The sequence below is a fragment of the Ailuropoda melanoleuca genome, chromosome 7, assembly GCF_002007445.2.
Source record: "Ailuropoda melanoleuca isolate Jingjing chromosome 7, ASM200744v2, whole genome shotgun sequence".
In the NCBI taxonomy this organism is placed as follows: domain Eukaryota; kingdom Metazoa; phylum Chordata; class Mammalia; order Carnivora; family Ursidae; genus Ailuropoda; species Ailuropoda melanoleuca.
This window is the reverse complement of record NC_048224.1, coordinates 50185016-50200860: the sequence shown is the minus strand read 5'-3', so window position 1 is coordinate 50200860 and position 15845 is coordinate 50185016. Positions and strand designations below refer to the sequence as shown.

The window sequence follows — 15845 nt, the reverse complement described above, 5'->3', positions numbered from 1 at the left end:
TGTTTAATCATTTAGAACATTTAACTAAAATCCCAATCTCATTTGAATTTCTGAGCAAAAACAACACAAATTAACCATCCCGAGATGCGTGCTAATCATTCTTCTGAAATTTGAAGAAAAAGCAATTTAGAAAGCATGCTTTTTTTTTTTTTTTGTGGTGGGGAGCTAAGTAAACATGTTTCCATGTTTACTTGTTAATCTTGATTTCAGGCATTTGACTTTGCTTCTTAGGCCACACGGTGGAATGGAAGGAACATCAGACGCTTTAAATTCAGAATGATCTGGGTTCACAATCTCAGATTTGCTAATCATTGGTTATGTGATCTGGGCAAGTTCCTTACCTCCGTGACTGTCTCCCCTTTTGTAAGAATGGGACTTCTCGGACCTGCCATGTCTGAAGAGCAGACAAAACCAGTGGGACTCTGCCTTGACATTTCTTGAACGCCATGTGTACTGTGTTCGTGGTGGTCTCTTTAGAAATTTGTGTGCCATGGCGTCGACTTCTGGAGAAGTGGGATCTGGCTTGGGGCTGATCTGCTCAAAGGACTTCATTATTAAGATGCTTTTACCTTTTGGACCGTCCTAAGGAAGCCCTTCTAAGGACAGTGGGAGAGAGACATGGTGTGTATATTTGTTTGTGATGATTGATTGCTGTCGTTCCTTGGAACTATTGACTTGTGCATGGATTGACCTTCAGGCCCCTGTATACAAATTTCAGGAATAAGCTGTGTGTTGCTGCCGTTAGCAGCACGACTGTGACGGCTGGCAAGGTCTTGGGTCTTTTGCTTTTTCTTTTTAATGTTTTCATCCCTGTACCATGTCAGGTTCTTATTTCCTCCAAGTCTATGCTTTAAAAAATTGCAGGTAATGCATGGTCTTTTGAAGACAAATAAGAAAATACGAGTAAACAAAATAGTACCACCCAGATAGAAGCATAATATTTTGACTTATGGTTTTTCCAGATTTGTAGAATCTGTATCTTCTATGCTTAGGTGTTAACATTGCTTTGGAACATGCTTTTCCCCTGTTGAGTATTTTAACATGAACACCTTCTCATTGCCAAAAAAGTATTGTCATGTTTAATGACCGTATATATAATATTTTGTTTTTTTTTTCTGTCGTCTGATTGTTGGACCTTTACATTTACATCTAGTTGTTTTCTTTCTTTCTTTCTTTCTTTCTTTCTTTCTTTCTTTCTTTCTTTCTTTCTATCTATCTAAACAGTGATCTTTTTATATACATAATTTGGGTACTTAACCATTTATTTCTTTAAAATGACTCTCTAGCAGTGGAATTGCTGGGGGGGATGTATACCTTTATGCTTTCTGATTGATGTTTCTAAATTGCCCGTTAGAAAAGTTCTATTCATTTTTGCTTCTACAAGTGTGTTAGATTGCCCTTTTCACTATACCTTTGTCAGCCCTGGGTAGTATTCTTCTTAATTTTTGTTAATGTAAAAAGCAAAAAAATGGTTATTTAATTTAAATTCATATTTCTTTGATGACTAGCGACCTTGAACAGCATTTCTAAAAGTGTACAGGCCGGTGCCTTTTTTCCTTTTGGTCAACTGCTGTGTCCTTTTTTCTGTTGCCAGATTGGCATATCTGTGACTCTTTCTAGTTATTAATGTCCTACATGCTGCACATATTTTTCTGAGTTTCAGGGCTTATATTTTACATTGCTTACAGGAGTTGGTCTCTCCCCACCCCCCCTTAAGCCAGTGGCCTGCTATTAATAAGAGCAGATACTTCCTTTTAAAAGATTGAGTGGAACTGTGGCCCCTTGTGGCATTTTTGCCTGGGACCCCCTTCTCCTGGAGGTTAGCAGTGTGGACGGCCCCCACTGGCATCTTGAAGTGAGTCAGGCCCTGACAGTCAGAGATGGGGCGCAGACCTGCTTTCTGGGACCCCACAAGGCGTGTGTTGTGGGAGGAATTCTTTGAATGACCACCGGACAGGAGCGGCCAGGCCAAGGCGGTGCCCAGCTGGTGGCCTGCTCTGGTGGAGGAGGTCTGAGTTGTGTCTCCTTCCCCCATTCCTATCTCTCTGCACAGCCCGGCTGCTGTGGGGTTTGGGAGCCCGGAGTGGCTGTGGGTAGGCGGTGAGCTAGGGAGGGACGGTGGGTGCGGGAGGTGAGCGGGTGGATGGCTACATAGACACCCCTGCGTCTGTACCGTCATCTTCCTAAATGCTGGTCACTGATGGCACCTTGTTTTTCTGTTTGAAAGAGCTTTGTTCTGGAGGCAACGCTGGCTACTCAGCAACTGTGGGCGGGCTGGAGAAGGCGGACTTGGTGGAGATTGCTAAGGGGCAGCCGCACGGGAACTACTGATGAGACGAGGTTGTGGTGGTGAGGTGCGGAACCCACGGAGGGCATTTTACTCCTGTGGTATCACAGAGGTTTGGACCGGACTAGGACACATAACATGACATGGTTTTGGGGGTTTAAAGCCTTTTTTTTCTTTGAACATTGAACTTGCTTCATACTCGAGTTTGTCTTATATTCGTTCCAGTATGGTAAATTAGGCAATAAATGTTCTTTTCCACTTTATCAAGGCATTTACCGCTATCATCACTCCTTCAGGGCCAGCTCAGAGTTTTCCCCAGCTCCTTCATTTGGACAGTTGTCCTGAAATCAGCGTGGCTTAATTCAGCAGCTTCTCTTTAGTGATTGCTGTGTGCCCGAGACTGCAGATACGAAAGGATGGACATGTTGCAGAGAGGAGAGGGATAAACTCGCCGTGGGGGGGTTGGTCAGGGAAGGCTTGTGGGAAGAAGTAATCTCTCAGCTGGGGTTTGAAGGGTGGCTAGGAGTTCTGTGGACTGTCAAGGGGGTAAAGGGCATAGCCCGTGGTGAGGTGGGATTGGCTTGAAATGGTGTAATTTAGGAAATTATTGTCAATTTTATGTTGGTGGGGTGGCAAGTGGCGGGGGGGTCGAGGGAGATAGAGACTGGGTCATGGAAGGTCATGCACGTCTGCTCTGAAGTCTTGTGGCAGGAGAGAGTGACTGTCTCCAGTCACACCTGAGACAGGACTCCTGCCCTGCACTTCTTAGTTCTGTAATGCCAGACAAGAAGCTTTATCTCCTCAGTGGGATGACTAGATGGCCTAACATGACGTATGGCACGTAGTGAGTGCTCAACAGAATGCTCTGGTTTCTTCCTCCTTGACTGCCTTCTCCTCCCTACCATTAGATAAGCTTTTTGAGGGCAGGCCTCACTCCCCTTGTTCCTAGGGCCCGTCTTTATTTGTGGAAAGCATATTCCTTCTGCCATCCGTTTCCTTCACCTGACATGCCTGCTGTCTGAGCAGAGGCCCTTGTACACTGGCTCCTGGCTCTGCTGTTCATTTATTCCTTAATGGGAAACCAGGGAGTTCTGATGAATTATCTAAGGTGACTTTGCTTTTGGAATAGAGAATCAGGGTAAATGTTCCTTCAGAAGATTTTTTGCCTTGGTTTTGGGTTTGAGAGTGCCAGGTTGGTTTAAGTCAATGCTGAAATCAGGGAATGTCTTGGGGCATTATTGTGGCTTAGAAATGGGAGATAATATCTGAATGTTTTGTAGGTCCCCTCTGCTATGCTAGCGCGGCATTAGTCAGCTGGCGTACTGTATACAGTTTTAAATGGCACGGAAACAAAGTCTAGGAAACCTGTGTGAACTGATTAAAGAATACTGGTCTCGTCGAGTTTACCTTCCTTTTTTCTTTCTACTGGCCAGCTCCTTGTTCCTTCCCCCAGTTGCGTTGCCCTGAAATTATGTGAGTATTTGTGTCTTGTTCTTTTGCCACTTTGGGCAATTGCAGTCATATTTGAAATTCTGACTTCAGTGTTGTAAATAGACACACGTTCAGGGGTTCCTGGAAACCTGTTGACAAGTCAGTGCTGCGCCATCTCCTAGCACTTCCACGTATGTCTGAGAAGGGGGCGCCAGAGTCCTCCTTTCCTAAAAAGCTAGGCGCGGGAGCTAATTTGCAAGTGATTTAGAAATTGTTTTTAATGTTGAATATCCCTTTCTTTTCAAGTTTGTTTGGAGTCTGCTTATCTTTGATCTCAGGAGCAGCAGAATCAGGCAGTTTAGTAAGCTTCTGCTTTCCAGAAAACTTCTCAACACTGTGCACGTGCTGTATAGGTTGGAGTGTGTGTACTGGGGGGTAGTGGGAAAGGGGAGGCAGAAATACAGTAATAAAGACCCTGGTGTCCTTTCTGTGTTTACCTGGCTTGCACCTTCCAGCTCTTAAAAAAAAAAAAAAAATCAGTCTCTTATAGTGTGAGAAACATCCCTGCAGAGACACTTTTTGTCCCAAGAGTTTAGATTTATTACATAATTTCCACTTACAGAAATTTTGTCTGTAGCATTGTTTCTAAGCAGGAAAAAAAAATATTTTTTTTTGATAAAGGAGGAATTATTGGGAGGAGAATATTTTTCATTCCTTAAAATATTGGATGAAGCTAAGCAGAAGCAAATATATGTGCCCGGGAAAAATAAGAGTAAAATTAACTTACTTACGGTGAACTGCCAAAGAAAGGATGGCCCCAGAGAAAAGAACAGGGCTGCTAGTTTTTAAGGAAAAATGGTAAAGCTTTATGGTAAGCTTGGTTTTCTCTTTTAAAAAAAATTCATTACAGTTTTCCACAAAGTTGTTAGCTCTTAGATTACCCTCCCTCCCGTCTTTTTTAATGTTTATTTCAGGCCTCTGGTACATTTACCCTTGGCTCTTCAGAAGAAGATCCTTGGACTAGATTGGATAAGGCAAGCCTGCTGTTGGGCTCTCTGCAGGAGCATTTTGTGTCTAGAAGTATTTTTTTCTGAGCTTTCCTTATTTGGAGTTTTCTTGTTTCTTCATGACAGCTGTCCTTTGTTTTCCACACAAAACCGGCTTGTTTTTTTACTAAGTCCTAGACTACTACTCACCTGTGCCTTAGAACAGAAACTTGGGTTACTTTTTCCTCTTGATCCCTGAATCTCAGAGTAAATGTGTGACTCACAAAATGTTGATGGACTTTGACTCTATTTTCAGATTTTCAAGGACACATGTATGAGCGAAATTCAAAGGTTTGGCTTTGGCGAATTTGCTCTTGCTTATGTGCTGGTTTTATTTGGGTTCACACTGGTTTTATTATAACTGTTTAATTTCTATCTCTTTTCCAAAGGGTTTTTAATATCTCTAGATTCCCCCTCTTTTTTAAAGGAGAAAAAATGGTAAGAGGGGAAAATGGGGTTGCCTTTTGCCCCCAAGCCTAAATGAATAGTCATTGCCTGTAATACCGGTCTACACTTGACGCTTCCTACTGCTTTAGATGTGATGTATCCGGTGCTGTGAAGGTAATGATCCTCAACCACAGCAATATTCCGTAACAGGAGTATCTGTCATATTCATCGGGATTACCATGTTCATTGATTTGTGTCTGTAAATCTGCCGTTTCTACCCTTTAAATTTGATCTATAATTGGACCTCCTTAAATGGTTCAGATAAGGTAGTCTGTATTTTCTCAATGCAGCGTGGCTGTCAGCTTCTCCTTTTTCATTATACATTCAGCAGACTTGATAAAATCAGCAGGACACCTCATTTGAAACTGTTTAATCGCTGCCTTTTTCCTTTGCTAAAACCATTGAGGTGGTCAAGCGATGTACACAAATCATTTTAAATAGAAAATATGGTTTTCTCTGTGACCCAGCTAAATAGATAGTGTTATGCAAAACAAGTTAAAAAGTAATAAATGCCAAAAAAATCTTCTAATTGGAGTAAAAAATTGTGGGCATCTCTATCCTCTCTCCAAAAGTAGAGTATCCTGAAATATTGCCAGGACCCTGTGAAGACAAGATGATGGTTTTCTAAAGATTCTCTGGTTTCTGAACAAAGCAAGTTTAAATTTTCAAATAGTGCTGAGCTGCCTTTTACATCCGTTCAAAGGGAGCCCACACTTATTTGTAACGCCTTTATATCCTACTTTTATAGGGAGAAATCTGCTGTCCGTTAATATCTATGCAGCATAACCTTTCAGCCATTTGCTATTGTGATAATAAATTTTTGTTTCTTTGTCTGTCATTTTGTCTACTCAGCTGTTACTCTTCAAAGTACGAACTAAAAATAATAGCTCCAAATAAATGCCACATAATAAAGTGTTTTACAGTTGGAGCTGGAATAACCTGGTGGCTGCAGCTCGCGGTCCTATTACCATCGTTGGTGTTGTAGTTTCTTCCCCGTGTGTCAAGGTGACTCTACCAGGGCCAGCTCATTAAAACAATCTATTCTTTCTAACTGGCTTGGTATTTAGCGCTATACCCAGCAGCCTGCCAAGGCACAGTTGTAGAGCACAGGACTCACGGCATAGCATGTATGAAATTATGTGGCATTCACTTTTTGAAAAAAAATAGAAATTCTCCATAACCTCATTTTCCTGCTTTGGCATTTTATTGTGAATAATTTACAATTACCCTTGTCAGTAGTGAAAGTAGGGCCAGTTGCAGGTTTCCCCGAGACAGTGGTAAGTGTGACTTCAGGCTTTTGGGGAGCTTTGTGGACCTGGTTTATGTGGCCCCACAGGATTGATATTTACACTGTGCTCGAGTGGGACGCTGAGCATGTTTTGCCATTTTTGCTGCCCTGAAGTTAACTTGAGAGGGAGAAGCTGGGAGTTGGTAAATACACTAAAAATGCATCTTTTTCTTTCAGGTTCTGGCTCCTTGGCAGCAATGGCTGTGTTTGAAGATAAGTTTAGGCCAGATATGGAGGTATGTAAGTCCCTGCAGTTTTATCCTCTGCCACATGTTTTTCCAGCTGTATGTTGGACATTCACAAATTGATTGCCGATTCCTCCAAAGCTTGTACAGGACTCTTGTTAGTCGGAATGCTCTTTGGCACAGGTAACCGCGTTTGCTGAGAAGACCGTTTGGTTGGGAAAGCTTCTTTTTGGAGTGGGCCCTGCTGTGCCCTCCCCCAGGCTTGGGGAGCCAGCCACTGTTCAGCTTTTTGCTCTGGCCCGTGGGCTGTCTGGGAATCTTCTTGGCCATAGATGCTGCTGCAACGTGGAATGTTTTCTTGTGCACTCAGCTTTCTGTGTCACGGTATCTCAAAATGACGAGTTTTGTTTTTTTTTTTCTTACTGAGAGTAGAGAAACTATGAATGTCTTTGCATGTCACACAGACCTGGTCTGAAAATGGGGGCAGCTTAAAAAGCCCCTATAGATTGTTCTGCATCTGAAAGAAGATGGGGACAAGATCCTATGTGTAGTGGCCTGTTTTCAGAGGGTGACGGGTTGAGTGTCTCAAATATATTTTTAAGAGATCCTTTATTACATTTTCTTTGGTGGTAGGGGAGGGTGGTACCTTCTGAATGGCATTCCACCTGTCTGCTTTAGTGATCGATGCGTACCCCCCCCCGCAATTAAGCAACCTCCCCACCCGCCAGATCTCTAAGAACAAACCCACAGGTCTTCCATTGTCACTTTGGAAGGAGTGCTTAGTATGCTCGGGTACTTCATTTTACCACATTATTCCTCTCCTGTGCTTTATCTCTGCCGCTCAGCCAGTTTGTGGGCACAGAGGGCCTGAAGTCAGCCTTCATTATCTGCTCTTGGTTTTTGATAGTTGTTAATTTTGTGATGGTGCATAGCAACTTGTTTTCAACAATTAGTAGGCTTTTATGAGTGGTTTACCCTATTCTGTAATATGTAGGCATCTGCTCTTTCTGCCTTTGCAGTATTGTTTTGTTTAGATACCAGAGGATGTCTCTGGAAATTAGTTTTTGACAATGTTTTATGCCTAATCATCTTTGGGGGAGATTGCATATTTAAACATTTTTGTTCTTCCACCAGCTCATTGTCTTCGGAGTACCAGCTGCCGTTGGAACTCCGAAGCTCTCTCTGCCCTTTAGGTTTGGACCAAGTGCCCTGAGAGCCAGAGGATATGGGGTTGTGGATGCTGCCCAACCAGGACAGGGGTTTTCTGCCAGAAACCTCCCTGCCCTTGGTACATGAGGTTAGCACACATAAGTGACTTGGTCACTGATGGCTAGATTTCTCTTTCCTTGGACATCTGCCAGAATTAAAACCTATGACTGAAGATAGGAATTAGCTAGGTGTTTTGTAGTAAAAATAACTGTGTCTCGCTCCAATTAAGAATAGTAAACAGGTCCAGGTATCAACTATAAATGAGATTAGGAGTCTGTTCTCATTTCTCAGTGTGAAAATTTATTCCCATATCAGCATTATTTTCTGTTCGGGGTTCTTAAGTACAGAGAAAAAATAAGATGTACTAGGTCACTTAAAGGAAAAGAAAAAAAAGGTCTCCCAGTTTGCAGACTAAAGGGGAGAAGTTCCTGAGGCGTCACGAATCCATTAGAACTAACGAAGGTATGGGGAGAAAGACTTGACGATTTTTGTTTAGAAAATCGCCTCAGTAATGTCAAGCCCTCCTTTAAACCACGTTAATCTTTTCAAATTTTCTTGAAAGCTTTGTCTATTTCCAATTGATTGGAACCTCCATATGTTAGAGAAAAATGAGAATTGCAGAAAAAGTTGAAAGCGTGAGGTATATTAAAAGTGACTTAACACTCTGCTAAAGTAATTTTACATTATTCAGAGTTTGGATTTGAAGTGATTCAAAGGCCAGGAATTTAATATTGATGTGTTCTGAGGAAGTGAAGGGAAATGTGATCATCCCTTCAATAAAATTTGTGGTATCATCTGTCTGAAGAATGTGTTCCTTAGTTCAATTTTATATGCAGCTCAGACCACTTGATGTCCTGTATCAGCTGTGAGACCTTGAAATAGCCTGGCCAAATTCCCATATCAGATTGATTAATTAATTTTACAATGTCACGTGACTGGTTTTGGTCACGGAAGTTGTTGAAACTTGGTGCAGACTGACAGTGAACAAAATCACTTTATTATAAAGAAGGAAGTACTTGGTTCTTCAGTGAAGTGATTTTAAATGTAAATAGAAGGCAAATAATAGTATAACAACTGTTGGGAGATAATACTTAAAAAATCTAAAGGGTCGTTAATAGATACCAAAAGAATTTATTGTAAAGACCACGTAGCTAACCACTGTCCACCTTGTTTGCGGGGCGGGGCCGGGGAGATGAAGTGCTTTCCGTGGGAGGCTGAGACTGGCCAGTGAAGTTGAGACGATGAGTTTGAATGACTTCTTTGTTGTGAAGGAGAATTTGGCTCTGCGTTTGCATCGAACTTGTGGAGACATTTTGGTTTCAGATTTCCCAACTTTATTTTCTTTCTTTCCAGGAAGGCTTTCTGTCTTTCTGTGACAAGAGGCCCTTCATGACTTTTCTTTCTGGCCTCTTTTGAGACTGCAGGGTTGGATGGCTGAATCTGCTCATTCCTTCCAGTATGAGAAATTCTGGATATGTCTCACACAGAAACCCAGGAGGGCATTGCTGCCTCTCAGATCTTATGTGCATTGCCAGGACAGTAGCTACTGCACACTTCACAGAGAATTGCATAAGGAAGGGTCAGTTTTAGGCTATCATAATTACGTATTCTTTGCCAAACAGTAATTTTTAGTCCAGACTCATTAAACAAACTCTTGGCTTTATTGTTAAAACAAATCAATTAGAGGTAGCTCATAGTACCCCCCGCCCACAAACCTGTGCCTTGGAAGTGCCGGTCCTAGACTGTAGTGTTTATGGAATGAAAGTCCCTGTCTCCTTAAAAACCTTTACTGTGTTTTCATTATCTTTAGCTTCATAGTCCAGTATGGTAGCCAGCAACCACGTGTAGCTATTAAGCATTTGAAATGTGTCTAGTCTGACTTGAGAGTGCACACCACATTTTAAAGACTTAGTACAAAAAAATTTAAAAATATATTTCATTGGGGCACCTGGGTAGCATAGTCAGTTAAATGTCCAACTCTTGATTTTGACTTGGGTCGTGATCTCAGGATTGTGAGATCGAGCCTTGCACTGGGCTCTGTGCTCAGCGGGGTGTCTGCTTGGGATTCTCTCTCCCTCTCCCTCTGCCCCTCCCCTGCATGGGCACACAGTCACGCTCTCTCTAAAATAAATAAATCTTTAGGAAATATGTATATATTTTCATTAATATATTTATATTATCAATATTTATATTGTCAATATATTTATATTAATATATTTCATTAATATATGTATATATTTTCATTAATAATGTGTGTATTCATTACGTATTGAAACAATACTGTTTTACATGTATTGGGTTAAATAACAAATTACTAAATTTAATTTCGCCTAATGTTCATTTATGTATTTAGCATTCTACTTATTCACTTGTGAGAGAGCGTGCATGAGGACAAGTAGGAGGAGGGGCAGAGGGAGAGGAGAGAGAGAATCTCTTGCAGACTCCGCACTGAATACAGGGCCTGACGTGGGCTTGATCTCACGACCGGAGCTGAAACCAAGAGTCAGACGCTTAACTGAGCCACCCAGGCACCCCTATTTTTACTTTTTCAAATATAGCTACTAGAAAATTTTAAACTACGTATGTGGTTCACATATTTCTATTGGACAGGGCTAGGATAGCATTGTTTCTTGAACTTGTCATTTGCACATCACATTTAAGGTTTCTGCTGTATCCAGGTGACACCTGTACTGTTAACTTTTCTTGAGAAATTTTTAAAAAATTAATTCACTGTTTTATAAGTTGAGATATCATTTACGTGTAATAAAATGCACAAACATAACTGTACAGTTAGATAGGTCTTGGCATTTGTAATTCTTTTGTCAGTTCCCTTTCTCTTCTTCCCTACGACCACTTCAGTTCACCTTTTTTTTTTTCCAAGATTTTATTTATTTATTCATTCGACAGAGATAGAGACAGCCAGCGAGAGAGGGAACACAAGTAGGGGGAGTGGGAGAGGAAGAAGCAGGCTCATAGCAGAGGAGCCTGATGTGGGGCTCGATCCCGTAATGCCGGGATCACGCCCTGAGCCGAAGGCAGACGCTTAACCGCTGTGCCACCCAGGCGCCCCTCAGTTCACCTTTTTAAGTTAAATTTAGCTTTTAAATATAGTTTATGTCTATGAAATCCTGGGTTTGATGTGTTGGTTATCTTTTTCCCTGAGACACCTGAAAGTGAGTGCACACTATTAGAATAAATAAAAAATGTATTCATTTATCACCCATCTTGTGCAAGCCCAGGGATATGAGCATTAAACTTTGGGAAACCTAGGGCTACATCCCGCTCCCCCACAGCCCTTCTTGCCAGCTTGCTGTTGTTTGGATACAGGGTGTACTTGCTTGTCATTGACTCCTCACTGCTGGTGTCGGCTGGCAGTGCCCTCAGTTGCTTCTTCATTTATTTGTGTCCTTGTCCTCCATTGTACACGTGTCCCATTGTTTTATGGCTGTTTTGGGGGGCATCTCCCTCACTTGCCTTTGTTAGCGGGAGACCCTTGAGGGCAGAGGCCATGAAATCATCTCTGTTCCTCAGCTCATGTTCAGTATGTGTTTGTTGAGACGAGACAGGATAACCCTGCACTAAAGCAAAACCTGAGTCATCAAAAACTACCTGGGAAATGGAGGGGACTTTCTCTTCTTCCGGACTGGAAAGTGCTGGATGTTTTTCTGAGACAGCAGAGGAAGGTAACTACTACACTTCTCGAGTAATATACAGCGTTGGGGCAGAGTCAACAGAGCCAACACCCCATTAAGGACACAGGCAACACAAAGATGGAGCAAAGGGCAAGTGCTCATTGGGAAATTATAGGCCAAAAAGCAGAAGAATGAAACCCGGCTGGGATTCGTGAATGTCTAAGACCGGCCTCTGCTGTTTCAGGTTATCCGAGCCAATGACTTGCCTCAGGTCAAAGCCCTGGTTCAGAGTTGCAGAGAAACTGCCAGCTAACCATGTGAGTTTGACACCTTACAGTCTTTACAAATCCTCACGCGGTTGTGACCCTGACAGTGCCTTCAGTGGTCTTGGAATTTTCATTTTGTCATTTCTCTCTTTACTGTTAGCCTGGAAGTCCTCCGAGGGCCATAACTGCGCTGCTCCCTTCCTCCCTCCTTACCCCTCGTGCGCTAACTGCTGCTCAGGAGACATTCAGCCAGCATTTGTTGAGCGAGTGGATGAAAAGGTGTCAAAAGCAACTTTACTTAGTCGTTCAAGATTAACCCTCCTTTGATGCAATTTGATAACTTCACCCTTACTGTTGATAATACTCAGGTGTGATAGAAATGAAGGCATAAAAAAACTGTATTCCGATAAATCTCCCGCTTTATTTTTATCAGCAAAGGTGCTTATTTGCTATGTATTAGCAGAAGAGTGGATTTTGAGATGTGTGAGTTGGCCTAATGACAAGGGGTCAGTTATATTAGAGGGTTTTTTCTGGTGATGCTGGATTGCACGGAGCCATTCCCCCAGATTTTGTTTTCCCCCTGTTGTTAAAGCTGGTATAAGAATTAAGCCCCTGATCTTGGTTATTACCCACAGGCTAGCTAGACAGAAAACTAGTGATAACCACACTGTGGCCTTTTGAGTTCATTTTACAGTTAAGTATAAGGAATTTGACCAAAATACCTGGAAACATGGTGTTAGCTTTGTTGAGGGTATCTCGAAAATTGCTAAAATGACACATAAAAACAGATTTGATTTTAGGGCAGGGAGGGAGTTAAGGGACGCCATTAGATGACTTCAGTTAGTCTTCCTTCCATCCCGTTTCTTTGTAAGAAGGAATGTTTTCATTTGGCCCAGTGAGAAATTTAAACTCTTGAAGATTATAATTCATTAAAACGGGTAGAAGATTAATATTTAGTCTGTCAAGATCAATACTGTCCCCTCTTTGCACTAATTGTCAGAATAGCGTGCGAGGGCCGCTGAAGGGTAGTGGTGTGCGGCAGGACCCTCACATCACAGGGAGACGATTCAAAGGCAAACTGTCCTGCACCCTCTGGTATCGACTTGCAAATTAGCATCTGGAATCTAATTAAACAAGCTTAATGAAAGTAGCAGCTGAATGCTGCTGGAAAAGACAATCAGCTTTTCCCCCCTCTCTGATACATATTCTGTACTATTGAAGTTGGTCACCAAACACATCGTGTGAGCACAGTTAAAAAAAAATTAGCATTTATTTGAAGAATAGAAACTGTTTTTCATTCTGTTATGCATTTGGCATGCTCTGGCGTCCCATGAGAGCCATGCCACAGCAGATAGTGCACAATATTTATAAATCCGTGACAGGCAATAATAGCAACTTGAAAAATTCTTTTGCTAGAATCTCAAGTTGAGAGCTGCCAAAAGCGGAGAGGATCAGATCTGCAGTGGCAGCTGCTGTGCCCTACAGTTAGAATTCTAGACTTTGAAGTTGCTCAACTTAAAGAAATGAAGACTGCAGGCTTAGCCAATTTTTGCAGGTTTCTAGAGCTCTGGCTCTCTGCCTTTTGAAGATGAGTTGCTGAAGCTTCTACCACTGCCTGAGGCGTGCTAACACCAGCAGGATCTCCCCCCCCCAAGTCTTAGTGTGTCTTCAGTTTTAAGTAGCACATGCTTAGTCAGTGCCAACTGTGCTGGTCCTTTCTCTGGTCACAATACCGAGGGATGAGCTCTTACCCTCTACCCTTCAGAGAGAAGCCACGAAGATAGATGGTGACGTATACAAGTGCCACCTCAGCCGTCTGATTTATGGAGTCATATTTCATCGCTCGTCAAGTGCTGGCCTCTAGAGAAGCCCTTATAGATTGCTAAACATGTGAGCAGCTCTCGCCCTAAAGGCTTGTGGTTACCTCACAGACGTGATGCCAAACACCTAGCTGCCGGAGACACAGAATGAATCTGTCATTGCAGGCAGCTATAGATCCACTTTAAAGAATGAGAGCGTTCATACCAATATGGTGTCCTGACAGCAAATCTTCAAGTAACTGTACTGGGTTGTTTCTGTTTTTGTTTTTTAAGTCCGGTAGTAGCAAGACACAGAAGTTACAGACTCGTTTCTGCCTTGTGAGGTGGTCAGAGTGTAAGAGGGGTGCGTTATTTTGATTAAAAAGAAGACTTTATTCAGCTTGGCACAGAGACTGGTCCCAAAGGAAAATATAGAGCATGGGTTCAGTGTGTGGTCGGGTGGAAAGGGGGACGGGCGCTTAGGAGCTAGGGGATCGGGCTGTGAGTCTGTTTCCACTGTCCTCTTGGTCTGACTCCGGGCAAGTCACGGCCCAAGACTGTCCGTCCAGAAGATGGGGATCCAGAGACCTGCCTGGAGGTCGCTGTCAGGATTAGCTGTGGTCCGTAAGACACCTTGTGTGGTGGCTCACACAAAATTGGCTCTGAAATATGGCAGCTGCTTCTGTTTTTCAGTTATTCAGTAGCAGGATACAAACATCCCGTAGCAGCGATGAACACGATCATTCGTACTTGCATCAGGCTTGGAGATGAGAGCATAATATAGATAGATAGGACTCTTCTTTTCCATCCGAAAGCTTAAAATCTGAGACAGACTTATGTAGAGGTCATAATGACAGGAGAGGAAGCCTGTTTACCACATACCGGAGGCCATGGGAGCATTTGCCTCTTTGGCAGGGTGGGGGGTGTTGAAGATACAGTCGTCACGGTAGCTGGTGCTGGCTGAGTGCTGGTACACCGCGCCACGCTCTGTTCTAACAGCTTTCTTGGCATTCTCTCCTTTACTCTTCAGTAATTGTGCGGGGTCTGTACTTTGTGAGCCCCATTTTGTGGTGAAGAACAGGAGGCTGTGGGGAGGTCAGATACCTTGCCCCCCAGGTCACACAGCTGGTCAGCGATGGAGTCACTGTTTGAATCTTGGTTGGTCTGGCTTCAGAGCCCTCCGGTGTGGGCCATCAGGGTGCCATGCCGCCTCTTTGCTAGGCCCCCAATTCTCTGACCATAGAGTGGGGAAGACATCTTACTCCGGGTGAGCTGAGGTCTGGGCTGCTTGGGCTGTTCCTTTTCTCTGATGAGGTCTAGTGAAGACGGCAGAAAGCCAGACAACTGTCCGTGGTGGTGCACAGACCTCTGCAGTGAGCCTGGTGATTTGGAAGGTGCTCAGGAAGGGAAAGACACACGAAGTTAGAAATACAGAAATGTTGGGAGATAGGAAAAAGTCACTTGGCTCTGAAAATTATTTTTTTCTTCTCTTTGAATTCATCAGACTTTTTCCTTTTAACCCTCCCTCACCCCACATACCTTTTGATTGGTTCCCCCCCAAAGTTTCTAGATACTCACAAGAGAGCTGTTTTCTGTCTATAGCTAATGTTCAGATGGCATAGATCTCTTCACATTTAGTAATGAGACCAAGAAGTCCTTAAATATTGGTGAATGGCATTTGTCCATTTGAGGCAAATCATGAGTAACTTGAACAAAAATTAAAAAAAAAAATAAGCAAGGCTATCATATTTGAATAATGAGGTGCTCTTTTTTTCCCCAACTGCCAAAACTTTTTAATCTTCGTCAACAATTGTTCTGTCCTCCGTCTTATTTAGGTTGCATCTGTGCGACTCTGAGCTCAGGAGCCCTGACAAGCAGCATATGAATTCTGTATTCATTAGTGATCTTGATCCAAATGCCTCTGTCCCTGCCACGGGGGCTCAGGTGTGGAAGCTGCTGGCTAATCCCACCAGCTGACATTCAGAGGTTTAATGACTCCATAGGAAGGTGACCACTTGCTGGGAGGGTTGCTGGCGGAACCCACACAGCAGACAATGGAGATCAAGGAGGACTATCAGTGTTGAGCCGAAGCACCTTCCTGTGCGACTTGAACCCTGTTGGCATCAAACGGAGTTTTAAGTAAATGTAAAATTAAAAAAAAAAAATGACCTTCGATAGCTCTCATAAACAATGGTTTTTCTGTCTGTATTGATATTGATGGTGTTTAAGATTGTTTTTCTTGTTGCACTTTAATG

The 15845-nt window shown here is 42.8% G+C and overlaps 1 protein-coding gene across 4 annotated transcripts in view; it reads left to right on the top strand.

Moving 5' to 3' along the window:
• PSMB7 (proteasome 20S subunit beta 7) overlaps positions 1-15845 on the top strand; it is a 59399-nt gene that overhangs the window by 23392 nt on the left and 20162 nt on the right. For 2 of the 4 annotated variants that reach the window (XM_034664487.1, XM_034664490.1), the window contains exons 6-8: positions 6677-6735; positions 7878-7981; positions 11770-11842. In XM_034664487.1, coding sequence (XP_034520378.1) covers positions 6677-6735; positions 7878-7981; positions 11770-11842 — 236 coding nt within the window. Of the gene's footprint in view, positions 1-6676; positions 6736-7877; positions 7982-11769; positions 11843-11951; positions 12071-15845 lie in introns of all 4 variants that reach the window. The other 2 variants (XM_034664488.1, XM_011225930.3) reach the window with 2 other exon arrangements.